Here is a 24394-nt window from a genome sequence, read left to right as displayed (position 1 = left end):
ACCAACTATTCAGCTCTTAAAACCGATTAATCTTGAAGATGACCGACCTGACTTCACAGAAGTTTCCCACGGTAAGAAAACATTACTTGACTATGAAATAGGATGTCCTCCCATATGAGATATTAAAAAATATTTATATATCACGATCAATAATCCTGTAAAAGTTAGGTTTCACTTTCACCTACACATATGATAGATTAACAAATAAAAGATATATAATCATAAAATCTCAGCTCAAATTGGTAGGGTTTTCATCTAGTCATTGGTCCGATAAAACTACTCAATTTTGTTAGTGTAACCGTGTCTTAAATGGTTGCATTTGATCAAAATATTTTGATGTATTTGGCAAAAATGAAGAAATCCCTCTTATCAAAAAGTTTTTTAGCTCCTTCATCAAAAACAGAGAAATCTTGTACAAAGTATATCTTCTCTATAAAATATAAAAATGTAAAGTTAAAGAAAATATTACTAGAGTAGCCTCATAAGCCTTAGAATGAGCGCGTTATCGAATACATATGAATTGTGTATTTGAGGTCCCTTTGACCACTATTTATAATGGTAAGGGTGCATTAAAATAGAAGATAAAACTTCTCATTCGAATAACTTTTGAACGGATTTAGTCGAGTGACTTTAATTTCAAACAACTAAAATCTCAACAAAAAAACTTTGATCGATCAACAACTAATATATAGTAGACTTAGTCTGCATCCAAGAGACTCAAATCTCATTTAGTCGATTCAATTACTTTTAGTCGACTAAATTGGATAAGGTTAGAAGCTTATGTCTATGACTATCGTCTTTAATTGACTTAAATCTTATTTAGCCTACTTATTCCATTTTAATTGATTTAATTGGTTTCTACAATGGGCTTATCCATCTATAGACTTTTGAGCTGACTCAATTGAGATTCTAATTGACTCAATTCAAACAGGGAGTAAGGTTTATCTCGAGCACAAGATTTTAGTCAACTAAGCAGTTGACTCAACATCCCAATGGACTAAAACAAGCTAGCTTCAGTCAACTCGATCTCTAATTTTTCTTGAGCTACACTTTGTAAGCCCTCGCAAAGCTCTGGATCAAGCTCAACCTTAGACTATATGGCTCAAAACCCATGTTCCTTTGGATATTGGGACCTTAAAAGACTAATACGGTTTTGTGGGAAATCGGAATGTCATCAATCGATGAAAGTCAAAATTGATTTCGAAATCGAAATCTATGTTTCACGTAAATAGATTTAGACTATTAATTTGCTCAAAACCGATTAAAAGTGAATGAGAAATTAATTGTTTAAAGTCGATCCAGAATAATATTAATTATTAATTAATGTTATATAAGGAAGTGCATGGGGAATAGTCCCACGTCGGAGAATTTCGATGGGCTTCCCTTCCTTATTAATGTTACTGTGTTAATGAAATTAACACAAAAAGTCCATGTGCTTTTCTTCCTTATTTCGATGCTCGCACCTGTGAGCCCGCGGTCTGCCATGCGCGCAATGGGCGCTTTGTTGGCGCACTTTGCACTTAATCTAAAGCATCATATCAAATGGATCATTGCGCACAATGGGCGCTTTGTTGGCGTACAGCCGGTGACATTGCGCACAAGGGCGATTTGTTGGTCTTTGCACTTAATTTAAAGCTTCATATCAAATGGATCATTGGATCCATAGGATGGTAACAAAAAAAGAGATATGAGGGTCACAACCCTAGCAATCTGAAGGGTTACAACCTTCCAGATCGGATGACCCAGATCGATCTTGTCCAAAGGTCACATCCACTCACCCAAAAAGTATTCAACCTCTTCACTTGGTATAAATATATCCCTCCAAATAGTGTTGAACACCCCGAACACCCCAAGGAGCAGATCAGTAAGAGCTCTGCAAGAGCAATGAGTCTCTCTTCTCTCTCACGAGGACTGCTCTTTTCTTCCTCCTTTCTGTCCCTAGATTAATCTTCTTCCTTCCTTGTTCGTTGGCTTCCATTCCAAGAAGAATCCACTTGTTCCTGCACCTCGAGCCACAGCAGCCGAAAACGACAGAATGCTGGCTGACAAAGTCAACCCTGTGTAACGAGATCGTTCAGTGTTTCCAAAACTGAAGCTGAACTGAAGCTCGAGGGATGAGATGTGTGTCTTCTGATGATAATAAAAATTTTAAAATGATTCTTCTGATGGACTTTAAAAGTGAATAGAGTCCTTTTGATGTCTGCCCTGTTGTTTGTTTTTATGCCTTTTGTTCTTTTTGTGAGCCGACCACTGTGGCAAAGGAAAAGTAGTTGTTTGCTTCCACTTTTAATTAATTACTCAGAGCTGAATCGCCTCTCTGTCTTTCTCGCCCCTTTGACATTGTCACAAGTCAAAGCTGGGGAATCCAATAACTAAACGAGTTTTTCGCTTTCTCATGCCCCAAAGACCTACCCGGTTTTAGTGGATTTGCTTTGACAAATTCAAGGATCCAATCCTCACCGGCCGCCACCGTCGAAATCTTCCCTCTTTTTACCGTGTTGCCACTTGTTTTTTTTTTATAAATGTCAACTCCACTGAAAAAAGTCAGCGCCTCTCCTCGCCTCTTCCTTTTCCGACTTGCTCTTCTGCTCCTCCGACCTCCGATCTTCCTTCTTTGGTCAACGCCGTTGGCCGCACGCGTCGGCGCGGCTATATATCGCTGCGTTCGGGTTGCGGTGGATTATCCTGGTGGCGGAGATGGAGGACGACAACTGGGACCTGAGCGCGGTGGTGCGGAGTTGCCGGTCGTCGGGGGAGGCGGCGCCGTCGAAGAGGGACTCCTTGTGGGTGTTTCCACGGTCGTTGGAGCAGCTTCGGGTGGTGGAGGACCGGAAAGGCGGCGCCTTTATAAGTTTGTCGGAAGTATTCGAACGTGGGAGCGGCGTGTTAGAGATCCCCCAAGTTCAGCCGCCGCCTGGGGAGAAAGGTGGCTCTTTGTCGCCTCTCTCCGCCGCTGTGCTACCGGACGCCGCCGCAGCGAGGTCAAACCAACCCCCGCTCTCCCGGAAAGTGGACCGGCCAGTTTCCCAAGCTCCCCGCTCCAAGCGAAGGTAAGCGTCCCAAAGTTTTGCTGATCCAACTCCGATTGTGTCCAAAAAGTGAAGACTTCAGCATAAAATTTGGATCTTTGATTAATATCTCAGGAAGAACCAGCAGAAGAAGGTGGTACAACACGTCGCCGCCGACGGGCTCTCCTCCGACATGTGGGCATGGCGGAAGTACGGGCAGAAGCCCATCAAAGGCTCCCCTTATCCACGGTAATTAAGCATCTCCTCTGCTTCCCCTGTTCTGATCTCGTGTGGAGATCAAGGATTAGAAGGGGCTAACTTTGATGTGAAAAAACAGAGGATACTACCGCTGTAGCAGCTCCAAAGGCTGCGCCGCCCGGAAGCAGGTGGAGCGGAGCCGGACAGACCCGGCGGTGTTCATCGTCACCTACACCAACGAGCACAACCACCCTATGCCCACCCACCGGAACTCCCTCGCCGGAATCACCCGCCCCAAGCTTCCTACCACTCCCACAGGCAACCAGGAATCGAGTCCTCTGCCCTCCACCGCCGCGCCTGAGCTCCTCCCCACCACGCCTCTCTGCGACTCCGTCCTTCTCCAGCAAAACAAATACTGCGAAGACGGGGCGGGGGAGGGGGTAGAGGTGGAAGACGACGAGGAGGAGGCAGAACTGCTCGTGGACGACATGGAGATGATGGGCGAAGACGACCTGCTATTTATGAGCTCGGAGGAGGGCGCCGGCGGGTCGCCGACAGGGGATATAGGAGCGTTATTCGACGGCGACGATTGCTTCGACGCCCTCCTGTTCCCTCTAGCATCGCTGCCATCGAAGGGCGAGTCCAGCAACGCCACTGCAACTGCTGGTGAAGCTTCCTCCGGTTCATAACAGAGAAAGAAAAGAAAGACAGTAGAGAAGAACACGCTCCCTGTTTGGGAAAATTTAGTAAGAAATCTAGTAAATTACTTAAATATTCGTCGATCTTATCAATGTTAATCATCATTTCGAGTTTATGGAACTCACTGGTCAACAAGATCGATTAAGAAATGTAAAGTTTCTAAGCTTGTGAACAAACTCTCATGTCCTTTGACGGCGATCTCTTCTTGGTCAACGTTATCCTTCTTGATTTTGTTTGCAGAATACGTTATCCTTCTTGACTTTGTTTTCCCTTTGACTTTTGTCTAGGACGTGTTAAAGTTTTGATTAATGAGCAAGGCTATTGACCAAAAAAAAAACTCATTAAGAAAGTCTCATTAAGAAACACTAAATCACACAAGGTTGTAAACGAATCAAGTCAAGCAAACATAAAATGAATTAAGTCATGGAAATGATGGTTCAAATTTGATTTAATTTTTTTTTATGAACTTATAAATTTATTTGTTTATTTTAAAATAATTTTTATTAATTTATTCAACATGTTAATAAAAATTTTATTAATAAATATGATTTAATAATATTATTCATAAATATTATTTTATAAATATTAATGAATTGAACATATATGTTCAAATTTCAATTTAATTTATTTAATTATTTAAAATTATTTATTTAATTAATTTTGTATGTATTGAACGAATATAAATAAAATCTTATCAAATCAAATACCAAACTTGTTAAAAAAATAAAAAAAAATATGAAAAGGAATATAGAGAATAGAGATGGACATAAAAGCTAATTGGGAAAGTGATACTTCTAAAAATATAGTTAAGTGACAAACCTTGTTAAATAGTTTAAATGCCAACGGGAATTGGGTAAATTGATAGGCTTAATTCAAGTTAGATGCATGCCATTGGAGACATTAATAAATCTATCGGAATTGGCTATGTATTAGTAGAATTTCGGTATGGCATATGCATACCATATCATATGATCAATAGAAACTAGAATTGAAGTTTTAACTATATCATTAGAAACTAGCACTGTAAGAGAGAGGGATTTGGGGCGTAAAGAAGTTACCACCATGGCGAAACTAGCTTAAAATTACAACACCCCTTTCATTCTTTGAATTTACAAATCAATACAGTGGGCAGGCAGCATTCCACGGAACAAAGAAAGAGCCTAGCCTCCAAAATAATTAATGCACAACACTCACACATGCTGCCTTCAATTGTCCAGTTGACCTCCAACACAATTGTTGCAAACCTAATGGTACATTTCACAACTCCAGAGATCAATAATGTTACAAGTTGCATTAGTTCTCAATTTCGTCCATTCCGATAGTAGCCGCTGCCCGCACGCATCTACATTTAATGGAGCTGAGATTGTTTCATTTGGGGAGGAAGCTTTTCACAATCAAAGGTCAGGTGAAAGAGAACTAATTGGTCCAGTGTAATTTACAAGTGCCACAAGAAAATTTGCCTAGACGACCCGATGCTGTCGAAGGCCCTTCCCAAAATGTGGCTGCATCAACCTTACGTACAATCCATTCTTCTGCAATAATGACTCGTGGGAGCCCTGCTCAACTATCCTGCCACTATTTAGAACCACAATATTGTCCACATGCCTCATCATTGCTGCCCTATGCGCGATAAGAATTGTTGACTTGTTACCCATGATCAAGGTGTCGAGTGCCTCCTGCACCACTCGACTTGACTCAGATTCTATCGCAGAGCTTGCCTCATCTAACAACAGTATTGGTGCATTCTTTAGTACCACCCTAGCAATGGCAATTCTTTGCTTCTGTCCAGGAGTCAAATCAACCCCTCTCATGCCCACATGAGTGTCGTAACCATGCGGCAAACTGCTGATGAAATGGTGTGCATTTGCGATCCTTGCTGCTTCTTTCATCTCTGCTTCAGTTGCATTATGCCTCGCATAGATTATATTCTCTCTTATGGTTGTTGAAAATATGACTGGTTCCTGTTGAACAAGGCCCATGTGGCTCCGCAACCATCTCAAGTTAAAAAGCTTCAGATCTCGCCCATCCAACAAAATTTGACCAGAAACGGGGTCATAGAATCTCTCAATGAGAGAGATTATCGTGCTCTTTCCTGATCCGGACATCCCCACTACTGCCACTGTTTGTCCTCCACTCACCTTAAGACTGAAGTTACTGAGAATCAGTGCCTCGGGTCGAGCTGGGTAGAAGAAATCTACATTTCTGAATTCAATGCTTCCATATATATTAGGAGGGTTTATACCAGCATTATCATCCGAATCAATCTTTGGTACACGATCAATGATTTCAAACACTGAAGTAAGAGACTTCCGCCGCTTTAGTATGTAAGGTGCAAGACCAAATGGCTCTACCAAAGCAAAGGTTGCAAAAGTAAAGACAATGTACTCTTTAAGTGCTGTGGCTACACTGAGTCGGCCATCGTGTACTGAAATAGCTGTGTACCAAAGAAGAAGAGCATTGCAGGCAAAAAGAAGGAACTGTGAGAAGCCGAAAGCAAAACCAATTGTCATTCCAAGGGCGAAATTCTGTTTCAGTATGGTAGAAAGATGCAATCTGTACAGCTCCATGATCTTGTTACCAGCACAAAAGGCAACAACAGTATAGATATTTCTAACAGCATCCTCAAGGACTAAAGAGGCTTTCCTGTGCATCTCCTGAATTCCCTTTGAAAATCCAGCAAGCCACATTTTCTGCACTAATGGAAACTAAATAATGAGGATAGGAATAGAAGATGCACTCACATCAATCTATAAGGCACATAGCTATTATAACCATGGAAAAAGGAAAATGTTCTGACGGTGAGAAATATGTGCACGTGGCACAATCAAGACTCATCTAAAGCAACAAAAAAAATGACGAAAATAGAGGATTGAAGAAAATCAATCAAAAAATTGTAAGCCACCACAATGCAATTTGCTTGACTTCGAGAATAGCATATATATGTGGCTGGATGCATGAATTAACTAAAAATAATGTACAATGCAATAGAATGATTTACCTTCCAAAACTCAGTCATGAAAGCTATAATGAGAAAACAGCCAAAGTTTATATCCATGCTCAATAAGTTTTTCTTAAATTCACATGTCTTTCCTTGCTGATCAACAGGTAAAGTACTATGTAATTTTATTATCTAAAAAAAAAACAGTGCAATTTGTATTAAATACATAATGCATTTCAGTTAAAGGTCCATCAAAATGATCTGAAAACCCTTGCAACTTGCCCCCGTTATCATTTATGCAATATTCTCATGGCTCTAATCTTGGGAATCATGTGAATAATGGAGAATTTAGTACATAGAACAACAAATACAAACTAGCAGTCATGCTACATAAACATAAAAAAACATACATAAAGAAAAAACAATTACTGGACTCCTGTTAAAGAAGAAATTAGTTATTACTATTCATGAAAAATTCAAAATGTTCAATAAAAATCTAATGTATTGAATGTATTAGATCTGTTGGATCAATTAAATCAGAATTGATTATAAAAAACTAAAAATAATTAAAGATGAAACAAATTTACTATTCCAGAGTAATAAGAATCAAACTAATAACATCGATTCTTAGAAATGTAGTTAATCAGAATCAAGCTAAATAAGCTTATTATAAATGATAATATCAAAATAATAATATGACATATGACTATTATTAAATAATATACAAATGCTAATATATTAATAGTATCAATATTTTATCAAATTTTACCATTAATAATAGTTTCTAGCAATAATATTATTCAAAACAATCAATTTAAAAATTATATCAACAATATTCATAATATATGATACTGATATGGTATTATTATCAGATCCATAACAGGTATTATATTTTTTATTAATAAGACAAATGATAACAATAATAATTGTTAGTAATGGTAATAATGAAAGAATAATAATTGGACAATAAATAATTTAGTTAGTATTACTGATAAACCATATTATTGAAATAAGATAATGATATACAAATATTTTAATAATTATTATATTGAAAGCATGCATCAAATAAATTTATTATATGAAAAAATTAATTGGATTATTACTATTATATAAATATTATTTACAATTAATACGATAATATTAATCAAATTATAATCATCCTATTAGGATAATATTAAATATTATTTATACTATAACTGTATTACTAAACAGTATATTTTATTATAGATATATGATTCTTATCAGTTATTATTTATGTAAATATTCATGTCCAACCCAAGCAAACTCTCCTTTGACACTTCCTTTTCCTCCACTCTAGTTCACACCACACCATCATCACAGAAGTCTTCCTTTCTCCTATCAACCCTGTCTCTCTATGTCCAAAATTTCAAATTAGAACAGTTCAGTTAATGAGATCTCAACTTGTTTCTTCCAAAATTACCTTGATTCTTGTCAAATCCAACTAATTCCTTTGCATTTTCTTCACAGATTTGACATATTTCAGTTTGCTTCTGCTTGTGCCTGATGTCTCAGTTCAAATCAGATTGGCATTTTCAATTTTGATATGCCAACCATGCGAAATATCATGTAACCTTGAGATTTTGCAGATTAATGATCTGCCAAATTAGAACAACAAGATGGAAGTCATCTATTTGTAGCTGGCTATATGGATTTTCTTTCCTTGAGTGAAAATTTTGTCAAAGTTGGATGCAAATCCAGGCTAGATTGAAAAAGTGTAGCACCTTGACAGCTAAATGGATAACTATGTTAAAACCTGTAAATCCATGAAATGAGTGAATGGGTGATATAAGATTAAGAGAAATGGAGGAAGGTAATATCAACAAGTTCCTACCAAGTAGTAAGATACTAAGATACCAGAATCTCTGATAAAATTTCAACTTAGTGCTTCACTTAGCAACCCAATAGCTAAGGAAAAAAAAAACCCTCAGGTGACAAAATCACAGCCCTCTAGTTAAGAGACAACATCATGCAGCATGTAATCACATACAGAGTACACCTAAAAATACAAGCTTACACACAAATAACACCTCCACAGTATCCATGTTGCTCAATTGCAAAGAATGAATACTATGAAGTAAATTGAATTCATTGAGATTATGAACGCACCAGAAGCAAAGCTCCACAGATTATATTCAAAATATAAATTGCATACAAGATGAAAATTATGTCAACTTATAAACATGAAGAAAGCAAATGATCAGATTATCTTTTTGATAGTAAGTTTCATACCTGTGCAACAGCAGAAACAGTTAGAATGGGTAGAGTTGCCAGTGCAACAAGTGCCACACGCCAATCTAACAGCAAACCTATAAGAAATGCAACGGCAACAGCAGCAATGTCTTGCACTAATATAGAGAGGCGGTTACTGAATGCAGCACGAACATAGGTTGCATCATTAGCCAATCGCATTGACAATGTGTCTGCACTATTCTCTTCATCATCGAACCACTCAATTTCATTGTGCAAAATTGCTAGAAAAGCTAAAAGTTAGGTGATAGAATGTGGAGAGATGCAATGATGAAATTTCTTTTAGCAAAAAGAAATAATTACCAGAGAACATCATCCTCCTAATTCGTTCAGTCATTTTCTCTCCCATTATACCGAAGTAGAAGTGTTGCAAAAAGTTCGCAACCACTGTGACAATACCCATGCAGGCAATGAACAAGCACCACCTATTTACTTCATTATGTACATCATGGACACCTATTCTATAATATGCTGCTACTATAAGCGCAATAGTATAAGCAAGGAGAGGATTGAATGATCCAAATATAGCAGCACCAAAACTTCCTAGAAGAGCATAAAGCCATTCAGCAAAACTTAGTTCCACAAGCCGCCAGAATGATGGAGGTTTCTGTTGTTGAAACTCATTCACCTCTTTCCTTTTAACATGAATCATATCAAACGGATTAATTGGACGGCTGAAAGTATTTGAATGAGACCGCTCATTTGTAGGATCAGATGTCAGAAGTGGGGAAATAGGAGATTCTGGGTCTGATGTTTTTGAAGATTGCCTGTTAATGGAATGAACATCTAGTTTGGGAAGCTCAGGCAACCTCATCTCCAAGCTGTCCTGTCTTTTGAAGGATGGAAATTTTTCCAATGCCATCCCATTTTCCACAGTCAGTTCTGGAGGTGGGCTATGACCCTTTGATGACTCATGTGAGTTATAACTGGCATCTTGCTGCTTACTTAAGTGAAGATCTTCTCCTCTCTGAAGAGAAGGTGACTTTGACAAAGTAGGAGATGATGGTTCTTGAAGTCTCTGAGTCCCTGATGCAGCCCTCTCAGTTTGAAGATTTGAATCTTTATAATTCCTGATGGGTGTCCTAGAATATTTCAGAGATAATGATTAGTCCCTTGACAGTATTAGAGTTTGGAAGAAATCATTTGAATGTATAAATCTTGGAATAAATATGCATAAAGTTGAGATGCATACAAGTAAAGGCGAATGCAATATGAACACAAATCATACAACTAAAAAACAAGGAGAATGTCATCATTTTCATACCTACACTTTCCTCAAGAAAATCAGAAAGCATTTCAAATACAAAATAGTTATAGGTTAACAAATTAAGCAATATAGGAACCCCCTTTTTCAACTTTAGGTCTGTGATAACTCAGGATTTATCAAATGAGGAGTGACTGTACTGAATTACTGATCACTCTTAAGATTCAAACTGTTGTATATTTTTTTTGTATTTTTCTAATTTTGAGATATAAAATATTATATTATAGATTTACTCTACACTTTAAATTTTGTAATTAAATTATTGGATTTTCAAAGAATAAAATTTAAAAAAAATGAGACTAGACTCAATCAAATTTGAAAATTTTGGATTTGAGATTTTTTTTGATAAAATCAAATTCTAATTTGAAAATTTTTATACCTTCAAATTGAATAGGATAGATTTTTTTTTTTTAAAATAATATGATTCAATCTGTGACCACCTATTGCAATCATCATGTATCTTCAATAATATTCTAATGAAATGAACTAAAAATAGTGGAAGAAAAGTAAATGAATTATTTTCTTAACTTAATCAAATAAATTTTCATTTAATCAAAACGTCGTAGTTGTTCTTTGACACTCAAACCAAAGTAGAAGAAGACACAAAGGAGGAGGAGAAGCTTAACATTATCTCACCAAACCCTACCCTAATTTTCCTATTGCTTACTCACATAATCTCTCTCTGTCCTCAATGTCAGAAAAAGTTAGAACATGAAAAAAAAATTGATCAATGTTAGGTATAATTTTATTTCTATTTAAAATTTCATATTTTAAATTATTTTTTAAAAAACTTTAGATGACTAATTAAGATAAATCGAACTCATATTTTTAGTTTTGGGGTCGTGTGGAAGTCAGTTTTTGGTTAGGTGGAGTCCATCGAGCATATACATGGTAGCCTAATCAAGTGGGTTGAAACCAAGCTTAATTTAAATTTATTTTGGCTAGCTTAAAGTTGCACCTAGTTTATATATATATCACAAGTTTATATATAAAATAGTCTAATTTAATCATAATTAATTAAGTTAGAAGATTAAAAGTTATTTAATTCTCCTCCTTTCCCTCCATGTATTCCTCTCCCACTCCTTCGATTCCTCTCACCTACCAACTGCTAGCCACCCACCATGAGTCCCTCTCTCTCTCCAAGGTACTTCTCTCTTAGATTTTTTTAGTACTTTCTCTCCATTAGTATCTCTTCTCTCTATTTTCATCATGCACCACTACTCCAGTGCTAAAGTTGTTTTAGCTGCACACAACAACTTCGATGTCAAAGTTGTCTCATGTGCTGATTGGCAGGAGAATCAAAAAATTCCATCAATGCCAATTGGCACGGCTTAACACTTTAATTCTTATATATTCTCCTCTTTGTCTCTTTAAGAATAGATATTTAAACATTAATGACTTTAATTTTTTCCTCTACTTTAAGTTTATTTTCATTTTAATCTCCACAAAATTTGGACCACTTACTTGGAACCCTATATATGTATAGATCCAGGTTTAAAATATCGAGCTGTGCCAAGGTTTCGGTCTCGGACCGGAACGATACAGTTTCGGTACTGTATCATACCGTACCAGTATACTTTCGGTATTTTTAAAATATAAAATATATTAACTAAAAATAAAAAAAATTAATCTAAATAAAAAATAAAAAATAAAATATTTTTTTTTAAAAAGAGGATAATTTTATGAGGCTTTAATTAAGCCTATTTAAATTACCTCAACTATAGCAAGAAGTTGATTATTAAAACCTAAGTTAAAAAAAATAATTCCACATGACTAGGCAGCGCGATCGGGGCACAACCCGCATCACACCTCCGGACAGTATCCCGGCTGAAACGCTGGTGCCGGTGCTGGTCCACTGGCAGAACGAAAATTTTCGTCGGTATCGAGCGAAACGGCTCGAGATTTCAATCCTTAGTATAAATGCAACTCTTCAATTTTCTATCCAATGATATTGCTCCAGTCAACTTCTTCCAAATGTTAGTTTATAACATAGATTAGCATTCTCTTTCAAACTGTTATTAATATTAAATAAAATTAACGTTTATGAATTTTTTATATTGATAATGACAAATAGGAAACAGAATATACTATGAGGTATATCAGATTCTAACTTCTACAAATGGTGAATGTGCAATTTGCCAATGTTGTGCATTAAATTTGTTATTTCAATTATTAAACTAAACTTACATTCACAGTCAGATACTACTGATGCCCAAACATGTTAATGCAGAAATCCCAATAAGTTCACAATAATGTTACTGTGCATACGAAACATTGGAGTGCAAGATTCTCCATAAATATATAGTTATGATCTCTCTGTATGGTTATCTACATCGCGCAATAATGTTACTATGTTGTTTGTCACCCACTCTGAGGTGTCTTCTGCTTCAACAATGTCCCCCACCCACCACTACAGCCTGATTCAACCACTAAGTTTCCTCGATTTTAGCCTTGATCTGAAGGTGGCCAGATCTGCCAAAATCTGATGGGTTTCTAACAAGGAAACCATCCATTTATTTCCTAAAAGAATGGGAATATTTTTTCACATATTTCAAAAGAGAAAGAATTGCAGGAAAGAAAAGAAAGGCAGTATTGGACAGAAAACTGTAAAAAGAGGAGCCTGCTCTAAACAAAAACATTATAGATTCCTAAAAACAGGTGGCAGTAGTTACAATTCAGTATTTTCCTTCACCAACTAAATTATTTTCTTTCTCCTCCATCTCAATTAATTGAAGAGTCTCTAGGTTTCAAAATTTATCGATCATTTTCAACTGTCATTCTTCTTTGGATATTTTGTTTATGATTCAAATGAAATTAGTTAGTGAATGTATCTTCTAAGTTCTATCTTCTCTTCTTGGTGGATGTCAAAATTTGTCTCTATCAACTTCTTCTGACTCTCAGAGTTAAATAATTGGAAACTTAATCTCTTCTTGATAGTAATTGTACTACTTCCAATATACTAAATCTCCTTTTCAACTAGATGTGTCCTTGACATGTGAGGTCATTAATTAGTCTCCTCTCCAACCTCTTCTCCTAGTCTCTCAGGGTAATATCAAGAGATAGTCTTCTTGCTGATATTAACTCCTTGCCATAAAAATAATACTACTAAACTTTATTCTCTTTGCCCTTCACAATTTGGCACTTCATCTTTCAAAAACAAATAACCTACAACATTTTCTAGTTGAGGGGTTAAGGAAGAGTATCTCAACACTTTCAAAACCCAAATCAACTTGTTCATTAAGCATATTTCTCCATTGTTATTAATCTTCTTTAACAAGTTGGACACTGATTTCTATGCTCCAACTTGAGGGAGAGTGTAGAGTTAATAATAACATGAAAGTTTTTGAGTCAATTGAAATCTCACATCGAGCATCAAGTCATTAGGTGCCATATTAGGGTCCTATGTATGTCTATAATAGTTTTCTTTTACTCAATCTGATACAATTTTCCTCTTGCCTCTAAACCGTTACCTGTCAAGACACAAAACAGCTCCTTTTCTTTTTCTCTTGTATCAATTCTCAAGTAAATATTTTTCTTTGTTTAATACCAATTCCAGTTCCAATCCATTTCTACTATTCCATGACATTGTGGAACTTATCTAGCATGCATGCAAGTTAACCCAGGCAAAAGCATCGTATACTAAAAGTAATATATGACTTGCTTTGTCAGATAACCACATCAAAACAATATTTAATTTTCTAAGTTGTCATGAATTCTTGGGTTGGCATTTCCATGAGTCAAATTGGGTCGCCACAACAACCACAAAAATGAACTCAATACTAGCCATATACGATGATAGCACAATCTAGAACAGGGTTGATCACATCACAGACAAACAAAAAGATGTTATCTAATTGGTTTTAAATATACTTAAAGCAAGGCATATTATCCATGCCGGAGCTTAACTATAATCTACAAGGAAAGCAAAACTTCCTGGAAGATGATTAATCTAGTCAACAAACTAAATCAACTTATACTCACAAGAGAAATGGGTGTCTCTTAATATCCAGAAAAGATAGAAAGACTTAGGTATATTTACTTCCACAAAGGAGAAGTCATATGATAGATTATAATTCGGTCTCAATTTTACCTCTTAGGAAGCTTTGCTGCCTCCTCGCATCTCAAGAGTTCAGCATACAGACCGTCAAGATTCAATAGCTCATCATGAGTACCCATTTCCACAAGTTGACCTTCTTCCATTACTGCAATATAGTCAGCATTACGGATAAGACTAAGGCGTCTGGCTATTATTATACTGGACCTTCCCAGCATGAGGATATCCAAAGCCTCCTGAACAGCACTTTCTGCTTCAAAATCAAGTCCACCTGTGACCTCATCTAGTAAAAGTATAGAAGGATTTGAAAGCACAGCACGGGCAATTGAAATCTTTATTTTTTGTTCTTCAGTCAATGTTAAACCTGCTCTGCCAACCTATATATTGCATAAACTACATAAGGCAGAAGATCACATCACAGCTTAAAGTGAAAATATGTGCAAAATACCTGTGTTTCATATCCCATTGCAAGGGAACTAATGAATCCATGTGCATGAGCTGTTTTAGCAGCCTCCTCAATCTGATCAGATGTAGCAGATCTTCCATAAGCAATATTATCCCTGATGCTCAAACTTAACAAAGCAGGCTCCTGGGTAACTAATCCTATTTGGCTTCTCAACCACTCCAGCTTCAAATTTTTTATATTCTCCCCATCCAAAAGGACTTCACCTGCACCAAAGCATCCAAATGTCAATCAACTATGCCATTTAGAAGATCTACCTCTAAAGTGAAAGAGGGAAAAACAGTAAAAACAACCAACCAAGTGTTGGATCATAGAATCGTTCCATAAGAGGAATAATACTGCTTTTTCCAGATCCATTGCGACCAACAAGAGCCACAGCTTTTCGAGCAGGTATGGCCAGGAAGAAACCACTTAATATGGGAATTTCTGGTCGAGAAAGATAACTGAAATACACATTCCTGAACTCAATATTTCCTTGCACTGATGCTAGAATGCTTCCCTCCTGATTAATATCAGAGTTTGAACGGCTAATCATCTCAAAAAGTCTATAAGCAGCAATTCTTCCTTGTTCAAATGAATAAAAGTTTGTAGCCGCTTGATTTAGTCCACTACATGTGGCAAAATGCAAAAAAAAAAAAAAAAAATTACAACAAATGAAAAGAATGAAATATGTATAACATATAGGACACTTACAGTCCACTTAAGATTACAGCAAATAAAGCTGTCACGATCTCTCCACCATTAGCTTTTTCATGTGAAATAAGGAACCTCCCAACCCAAAGTTGTAAAGCACAGGAACATATAGCAAGTCCATATGTAAACCCAAGACCAAGGCCTTGCACGAGACTAATCAATATGCCATATCGAAGTGTTGCCTGAAGTGAGGTTGCATAAGAATACTTTGCAAGGGTTTCATTTGTGAAGGCATATAATGTCCTAATGTATGAGATTGCCTACAGAACAGAAAACAAACATAAGGAATAGCCATGCCGGACTTTAGCTACTGAAGCACAGGGATACAAAATACTGATTCTAATGCATTATCCTTCGGAATATGGGATTGTATTGCTAAAGATAATTATCCACACAAAAAACAAAGAAATTAATATTGTTTTTAATCACTCCAAAGCACAAGAGGCAATCAAAGGATACTCAACATGCACAAAAGAGCATTATTGTTATATAGATCAAATGACAGAAGATGTAAAACCTATTTTCTTAACTGATCTAATTGTAATTTTTGGAAAACTAGAAGGGGTTTTTGTAAAATTTTTAAATAAATCCCTACCCCTTTTCTAGTCCTGTGTCTTACATAGTCTTCTCTTCATGCAATAGGCGTGGATGTCACTGGATCTCCTCGTGAGACTCAGCCAACACTTGATCACATCACCTCTGACTAGATTGGGCATTGTCAACACATTTTTCTAAAGCATTGTCCCCTAGGCGAGATCAGGTAGAAGCTGACAGCCTCATCCACTCAAGGTGCGACAACAGCAGTCTTTGCTGTTCTTCCAAAATGCTCCAGCGACCCTGTCTTTACTAGAAACAACCAGAGCGACCCAATCTCCCTGTTGCATCCCAACAAACCCTATGAGTGGGATCCTCCAGCCTTATTTCTCACTCAAGACACCTCCCAACCACTGCTTCTTTGTGTAGCATCGACTTTCCACCCTCAACCAGTCTTCGAGCACCTTCCCTCTCAACCAGCCTGCACGCACCACCAATTCCTACAACCAACGACCCTAACAGAGCCGCCAGGTCTCAGCTCTAGTCAATCGCCCAGAGAAGGTTGTCAGCCGTCAATTGGCAAGGCAAGCAGTAGTTGATTGCTACCTTCAAGCCCCCGTGAGCAGTGAGCAAGTAGTCCACTGTCCTCTTTGATCTAGTCAAGCATAGACTTGCCATCATTTTCTTGAACAGCAATTTCACTGCGGTAGGCATCATAGATACCAGCTGCAAGTGGAGATTGTGGGTTGTGGTTGTCGATTTTGATTGTGTTTTGGTGCCTATAATCTCCAACTTCGAGATAGGATCCTCTTTTGTTTGAAGAGTGTTTCTGGTGAGTTCTGACCGAAGGCCATGGCTGACATAGAAGATTGACTAAAAGAGTGACTCCCTCATGTTATGTTGTAACCATGTGGCAATGTGTGTTGTGTTAACCTCCAGTTGTTTTGGGAGAATATGTCTTAGAGTTGTTTACGTATGGTGTTATGTTTCTATTTGTGAACCTTGTACTCATTGAGCGACTATAATTTTAATGGAGAGAGTTTTATGTCAAGAACTAAAGAGAGAGGTTTTGGGTGAGTCGTGTCACTTTTTTGGGCACATGGATAGAGCGGGGCCTATTGTCATAGATTAGGACTTATACTGTTATACATGAGTTTATTGTGAAGTGAGTATGCATTGATTTCAATTTTTGTGACAACATTCATGCCCTTGTGATGTTGATGGAGCCTCTACTCCTAGATGTCGGACGAGTGATAGGTGTAGATATGTGAATTGGTGTTGTACACCATTGAGTTGTCTGGAGAACTCGAAACCTAAACATATAATGTAGGTAAGGTGACATATATCTCTATGGCACACATGTTGCCTTTGGGTACATTGTATTCTTAGAGTGGAATCATGTAGTGCATCTTGGAGAGGTAACCACACTTGTTTACTCAATAAGTGGTGTGTGTTGTATTCCTTGTGAAGTTTTAGAAGTTGGAGAGCTGGGACTTATGCTAAGTCTCAAAGCGTGAGTTTGCATACACCTTATGTTTGACTTGCCCTAGGTATAAAGTTAAAGTCCACTATGTGATTGTGACATTGAGACTACCTTTAGTATAACAATAGAGGTCTTGGCTCATGTGGAGCATGAATGGTTGATTGGTGCGACCATAAGGGCATGCTTTTAGATAAAGTTTGTGACATAAGACCTAAATCAACAAAGTAGATGATTTGGTGCCAAGAATTGTTAAATCACGTGTTGGGTTTTGGATTGTGGAGTGTTCAATGGTGATTAGGATTTCCCTAAAGATAACCTAATCAAGAAATGAAGACATGTTGCATATCCTACACATTTTTATTGTTGATATTAATCATGAATTACTAGTTAAACCATGGTTTAAAATTTCGAACCATGCTGAAGTTTCAATCCTGAACCAAAACGATATAGTTTTGGTACCGTATCGTGCTGTGCCGATATAGTTTCGTATTTTTTAAACATAAAATATATTAACTAAAAAAATTAATCTAAATATTTAAAAATAAAAAATAAAAAAATAAATATATATATTAATGGGATAATTTTATTAAATTTTAATTAAGCCTATTTAAATTATCCTAATCATGACTAAGAGTTGATTAAAATTATTATCATAAAATCATTTAATTAAACCTTTGAAACCTAACTTCGGACTACTATTCCACCTGTGAGTCCAACGCATCACGCGGGCCAGGACGGATTGCCCGAGCCCGAGCGACGCGTTTAGGCTCATCGCCGAGCCCGTGTGACAAGTCCAATGCATCACGCGGACCAAGACGTATCACCCGAGCTCGACGACCAGCTCGGACACGTATCGGGACCTCTCGATGCGTTCGGACACATCGTCCGCGACGAGCCCGAACACGTCACCAAGACCGCGAGATGCGTCCGGACACGTCACCAGCGACACGTCCAACGCATTGTGGCGTGCTAGCACGCTTGTGTCGTGTCAATCCGCTTATGTTGGTACCGATCCGCTTGTGCCAATGCTGGTCCACTGTCGAAACGAGAATTTTCACCTGTTTCATCCGAAATGGCTCGAGATTTTAATCCATGAGTTAAACATCTGTAAAGACATGATGAGAAATATGTAGTAAAGAGATAAAATACAAGCTAAGAGCTATGGACATGGATGTGTTCTTGTGATAAATGTAATAATAAAGAATGTTAAGTGAACCACTTGTAAGCCATTGCAACTCTAAGATTGGGTGTGTGACAATTTGATTTGATTAACCTAATTGCGTATCACATGACACCTCTTGATGATTTTAGATTCGCAATAATTGGGTAATGTCAACGAACAACTGCAGGTCAAGCTTCCATAATGTCAACTTTATGTCAAAACAACCCCTTATATTCGAGAGAGTTCAAGGCTTAGCGGCTAACCTGACCATTATGATCGATATACATATTTCAGCCGACACTAAAGAATGATTGTGACTGAGATTCCCTTTATTTTTAATATTAGAGATTGTAACGTATGCATAGTCTTTCCCTTTGCTATTATTATTTTTGAACTCTCGAAGGCTCTTTTACCAATGTTATTTACTGGCAATCTTTATATTGTATCCAATCCCTAGATTAGCGTAAGATGAGTTTTTAAGCATACAATTGCTATCGGTGCTCTTAGACAATCACTATTACTATTAAACTTTTGCACAACAGTTTTGATTTCCTGTGCATTTTACCATCTTGCACTTTAAATTTGTGAGAACTACCTTGGTGTTAACTTTTATTTTGTACTTACATATTCTCATGATTTATATTGCAACATTACATTATGCTTGTGTATTAATCATCTGTCTGTTATTGATGTTTGTGTGAAGACGTGGTTTGAGGCTTTGAGCATTGTCTGATGTCTCTGTAACATGATCCAATAGTCAGCGTGTGGATATAACAATGAAATTGTATCTAGCTGAGAGGAGCACACTCAGAGCATGACAATAGATACTATGCTTTTACAAATACTTGGACCAACTGCTCCAGGATCTTATTTTTAAACGAACCATGGCCACTCTGACCAATCCTAACTAATTTTGATTCTTTACAGTGCAATCCTGTAATGCATTTTTGGATGCACCAAACACAGTCAAATACTATTGGAGATCCTGGAGTCAACCTTAAATCCTAGCAACATGCTTGAGTGATACAAAGGCACTTTAAGTAAGGTTGAACGTAGGAAAATAATGACTACCAAACCAATGTAGCAGGCATCAAAAGCTTAAAGTAAATATGAATTAACTGCACTAAATGAAACCTGTTCTGCTATGCTTGCAGCTTCGGCGTATGCATCTTGAATATTTTCAGCAAGCCTATGAAGAAAAATATTAGATATCCCTCCAGCTGCAACAATAAAAGGACCACTTGCTAGGGTTAGAAGTGCTATCTGCCAACAGTTAACCAAACCAATGATAAGGCCACCAAAGAATGTTGCCATGTTATGAATATAGTTTCCAACCTGTAACAAAATGCAAAATTGCATCGTTATCACAGAATAACCGCATGATGTGAAATCTGTAAACAAAAGATTCAAGGTCTCTATTTTCTTCCTCATAAATCTAACTTTATAAAAGAGAGAAATTGTCTGCCACATTGTGTTACAACCTTCTCACTTAAAGCAGATTGGATGAGCAGGACATCACTCAGTACTTGACTAACTATATCTCCATTGTTCCCATATGTATCAAAAAAACTCATGTCTTGGTTTAGTAAGACCTGAACATACTTTGACCTTATGACTGCAGTCTGCCTCTCTCCAGTTAGAATCCAGCAAGAGACCTCTACAATTAATCCAACCATTATATTGATGAAGAACTGGGAGCTGCTGAGAACTGACAAATTCAGATATATTCGCTCTTACCTATCCAACCAGCAACCAGAACAGAAATAGCAATATAAACGATGTACAGGGCATGCTGCAAATGAGATCCATATATTAGAGCCTCGCATAATAGGTTTACTTTATACAATAATTAAGAGTAAAGCAAAATAGGAACTAAGCAATGCTTAAATCCTTTTCAAATATGCAACTAGAAACTCTCCATCAAGCAATATCCTTTTCTGTTCAAGGGATGAGGATAACTATAAGAAGAAATTTTTCATGGATAAGCAACAGGAGACATGAACAAAGGTCCTTAAGTAGGAGCAACCAAGTTTCACAAAAAAATGCAGGGTTTCCATGAAGAAATTTAAGTATTTTAAACCTCACAAAAAAAAGTCCTAAATGGCAAGGTCTCAAAAACTATAAGCAAAGCAGTATGCAGTCAAGCCACCACATTACAGATTACAGATATGCGGAAGCATATGCAGACCCATATACAGTCCATTTAAAAATAATAATAATAGTAAGAGAAAAAGGGATAGCATTAGTTATAAACTATTTACATTAATGCGCCAAAGTCAGTGTTTAAACGGCTTCAAGTTCCAAATTCTCACACTTATATGACAAAAAACATGCCACATAGAAATTTTACATGTTCACCTAAAGTATACGGATGCTAATTATGTTGGGTCAGTGGTTTACAGGAGGTTAACCACCAGTTATTGCAACATTCTTGGTGGTAACCTCATGACATGAAGGTGCAAGAAACTGGATATGGCAGCGCAGTCTAGTGCAGAGGAAGAATGACGAGCAATGACTCAAAGTGTATGTGAACTAATTTGGTTAAAGATCATCTTTGAAAACTTGAAGATCAAATGAGATCGCCTAATGAGACTCTATTGTGATAATAAGCCTGCAATTTGCATAGCTCGCAATATATGATTGAATGAAGCACATTAAAATTGACAAACACATTATTAAGGATAAGTTAGAGAGCATATTGATTTGTATCCCTTACGTATCTACACATGGGCAACTTGTAAATATACTTTACGGTTAAGTAGCTCAGTGTTTCAAAGTATTGTATCCAAGCTGCAATTGATAACCATCTATTCACCAATTTAAAGGAGAGTATGGGAAAACATAATTTTGTAACCATGTATACCCCTAAAAGTTAGGATCGCTATATTGGATAAGTTTTGAGTTAATACAATTTTCAATTTCCATCAGTTAGCGCTAGTTGAATTATAAAAAGTGAACATAAAGATGGCAGCCTTGCATGGATAATTATTCCATGGAATTAGAATTTTATGTCAATAACTACCAACTATTCAATAATATAATGCGTCAATTACACATTCCATCAAAGGTTACACTATTCATTCTATATTTTATTACATGTTATAATCGACAAATTCAACTGGCATGGCCAAAGAGATAAGATGATAGCACTGGCATTTGCAAGCATATAATATTCCACAAATAAAATTTCCAAACTTGCAATTTCTCTAAAAATTTAATGGAAAATGTGTTTGAGAAGAAGAAGAAGAAAAGCACAGTAGGTACTGCTTTTCAACCTTAGTTAAGACAAAGTGATACACTGCCTATTTCCAAAGTTCAAGGTCATAACCTATGGAGCTACCAAAATCATTAGGTGCTAGCAAATTATTTCAACCCAACCTAAATGAGCACACACAGTCGTTCAATGTTTATATGCAGCAAAATATCTTTTTTTTATCAATCTTATTACATGCAGTTCTATGTTTCAAGAGATGCAATCATAACCTATGCCTCTTTTGAACCCTTTAGTTCTATGATTGTGACCGAAGGTACCAGCAGCTCATAAGCACTAAGAACAGGGTAGAAACTGAAATTAAGAATCAAACATGTAATAAGGAGCAACAAACTCATTTGATGGAAAGAGGTTTCAGACTTCAGAAGCAATTGCCAAATAGAAACAACTAAAGAAAGGAAAGGACAAGTTTAAAGTGAAAGTCGACCAAAGAAAATTCACTATTTGATCATTAACCTAGTTTAAATGCTTAAAAATAAATATAAGTAAAGCCAAGTATAAGAGGAAGCCCTATTCAGAGTGACTGCAGTGCTATAAAGGTGTTTAAGGTAACCTCACTCTGTGCCTTCTAACTAAGATTTGTAGCTTGAATTTTCCTTTAACCAACCCTTAATTTTTCACTCTCCAAGGCTTCAAGCGTTAACTCGTTCAAATAGGTATACGATTCACTAGTTTGATAATCCTACCAAGCTAAATATGCTAAAAAAGAAAAGGGTTCGTGGATAGTAGGCAAAATAAGAGGCACAAAAATCCAACTCACGTCCTCCATTTTCCTCAACAGCATGTCATCGTCGTTGTGTAACCCGGATCCCCTGCTCTCGTAGCGCAACAGATCGATGCCCTGCCCGAAAAGATGCAAGTAGATCACCAGCGCGATCCCGTGCGCGGCAGCCGCAACAGCCCCGACTGCCATCAACACCCAATCGACACGGTCCGCGTAGGCAAAGAGCCTCGAGAAGGGTACGGCGGCCGGAGGCGGCTCGATCTCCTCCATGTCCTCCTCGCCGCCCTCGTCCTCCGGGGCAACTGGGTCCACCCCGCCGTCCGTGTACGGCGAGGGCGACTCAGGCGGCTCCGACACCTCCGAAACCGGCGTCAGGGGCTGGACATGGGGCGGAGACCAGCCGAACAGCCCCCTAGAGCCCATCATCCTCGCCGCGATCTCTTCTTCCTGCTGCTCGTGGTGCTGAAGAAAACCCTAGACCCTAGCGACGCATCGGACCCCCCAGAAGGACGCCGAATTCTAGGGTTTCGCCTCCGCCCTTTCTCTCTGGCTCTGTCTACGTCGGTCCCGTTTGATCGTCTACGGCTGCGGTGGCGGACGAGGTCGTCTTTTCCAATCCCACAAGGAGGAATGCGATAATAATAGTAAACAGCAGTCAAACAACATCAATTATAAAATACTCCTATATTTTATTAATATTAAATATAAAAAAAATACTCTGACTGACATCGTTAACGAGTGTTAAGTAATAATTTCGGGATTAGCGAAAAATAAAAATGTTCAGAAATCTTTAATATTAATAAAACAGAGATAAAGTTATTCAGCCTGAATACTGTTCTAAAAATTCTCATAATTAGTTAATTAATTATTAAAAATTAAGGAAATTCACATAGTCTTAGTTGGAAGATTATGTCCTAAAAGATTCAATTAGAAACGTTTTCAAATATATCTCCAAAATATGTCATAATTTTTTTATAATATCACCATCTCATCTTATGTCATAATTTTTTTTTTTATAATATCACCTCTCTGAGATTATTCAATTATTTGAGCTTGCACTAAGCCAACTAATGTACAATTAGGAGATTTTTTTAGTTCATCAGTTTCTATTATCACGAGAGAAGATAATAGAAATAAGTACTTTGACATATTAACCTAAAAAATGAAGAAAAAATATTTAAATTTTAAATGACTAAATGGATATTGTTTCTTTTTTTTAACAAAGGGTAAAATTTATCATCCCAATAATTTCATATGATTCCACAACCATCTATGAAGAGATAAATTAAAAAACTACAGTTGATCACTGACGAAACAACTGCAGTTATTTACGTGTCCATATATGACCATAAAGTTTGTATCTTGCAATGAATGTCTAAGCAAACTTTATTAAAGCAAAACGAAACATTTGCATCAGCGTTTAAGACATAATGACTTACTATTCATCATGAAACCACTCATCAGCCACCAATTTAGACTTCTGATACCACCTCCTTGTATGCATTTCACAGGTCAATTAATGAAGCATAAACAAATGGAAAAGATAATTTAAGATGAAGACATGTTGCGTTGGAGATTCTGAGGTATTCCATTTGCACACTATAGTGGAAGAGATTCGAAATAAGAAAAATAGAA

General features: G+C 37.0%; 2 protein-coding genes across 3 annotated transcripts; one reads left to right on the top strand and one right to left on the bottom strand.

Annotated features, from left to right (window-relative positions):
• The first annotated feature begins 2582 nt into the window (after window positions 1-2582).
• LOC141811766 (WRKY transcription factor 22-like) lies at window positions 2583-4082 on the top strand. Its single transcript, XM_074699815.1, has 3 exons — window positions 2583-3050; window positions 3144-3257; window positions 3346-4082. Exons 1-3 carry the CDS (start codon window positions 2698-2700, stop codon window positions 3893-3895), a joined length of 1017 nt encoding a protein of 338 aa, XP_074555916.1. The 5' UTR covers window positions 2583-2697; the 3' UTR covers window positions 3896-4082.
• Window positions 4083-4981: 899 nt separating this feature from the next.
• LOC141848544 (ABC transporter B family member 20-like) lies at window positions 4982-23369 on the bottom strand. 2 transcript variants are annotated; one of them, XM_074736585.1, is made up of 11 exons: window positions 22796-23369; window positions 20502-20556; window positions 20246-20421; window positions 19899-20099; window positions 15586-15845; window positions 15190-15500; window positions 14878-15098; window positions 14466-14806; window positions 9415-10193; window positions 9094-9335; window positions 4982-6595 (listed from the first exon to the last, which is right to left on the bottom strand). In XM_074736585.1, exons 1-11 carry the CDS (start codon window positions 23183-23185, stop codon window positions 5366-5368), a joined length of 4206 nt encoding a protein of 1401 aa, XP_074592686.1. In that variant the 5' UTR covers window positions 23186-23369; the 3' UTR covers window positions 4982-5365. The 2 variants fall into 2 exon arrangements, with proteins under 2 accessions (XP_074592686.1, XP_074592687.1); XM_074736586.1 differs by lacking the exons at window positions 20502-20556; window positions 22796-23369 and having other exon boundaries at window positions 20367-20416.
• Between the last annotated feature and the right edge of the window lie 1025 nt (window positions 23370-24394).

This window comes from Curcuma longa, chromosome 17 (genome assembly GCF_044706935.1).
Source record: "Curcuma longa cultivar G26 ecotype Majalengka, Jawa Barat chromosome 17, ITB_CL_G26_1.1, whole genome shotgun sequence".
Taxonomy (NCBI): Eukaryota; Viridiplantae; Streptophyta; class Magnoliopsida; order Zingiberales; family Zingiberaceae; genus Curcuma; species Curcuma longa.
The sequence above is the reverse complement of the archived record's forward strand: the minus strand, read 5'-3'. Positions and strand labels throughout refer to the sequence as shown.

Bases quoted from the DNA above. Each gene is read 5' to 3' on its own strand.
- LOC141811766 (XM_074699815.1), top strand. From the start codon at position 2,698: ATGGAGGACGACAACTGGGACCTGAGCGCGGTGGTGCGGAGTTGCCGG. The intron at 3,051-3,143 runs GTAAGCGTCCCA...TTAATATCTCAG, and splicing joins GCTCCCCGCTCCAAGCGAAG to GAAGAACCAGCAGAAGAAGG. The intron at 3,258-3,345 runs GTAATTAAGCAT...GTGAAAAAACAG, and splicing joins AAAGGCTCCCCTTATCCACG to AGGATACTACCGCTGTAGCA.
- LOC141848544 (XM_074736585.1), bottom strand. From the start codon at position 23,185: ATGATGGGCTCTAGGGGGCTGTTCGGCTGGTCTCCGCCCCATGTCCAG. The intron at 15,099-15,189 runs GTTGGTTGTTTT...GCTTTGGTGCAG, and splicing joins ATTCTATGATCCAACACTTG to GTGAAGTCCTTTTGGATGGG. The intron at 9,336-9,414 runs GTAATTATTTCT...TAGCTTTTCTAG, and splicing joins TAGGAGGATGATGTTCTCTG to CAATTTTGCACAATGAAATT.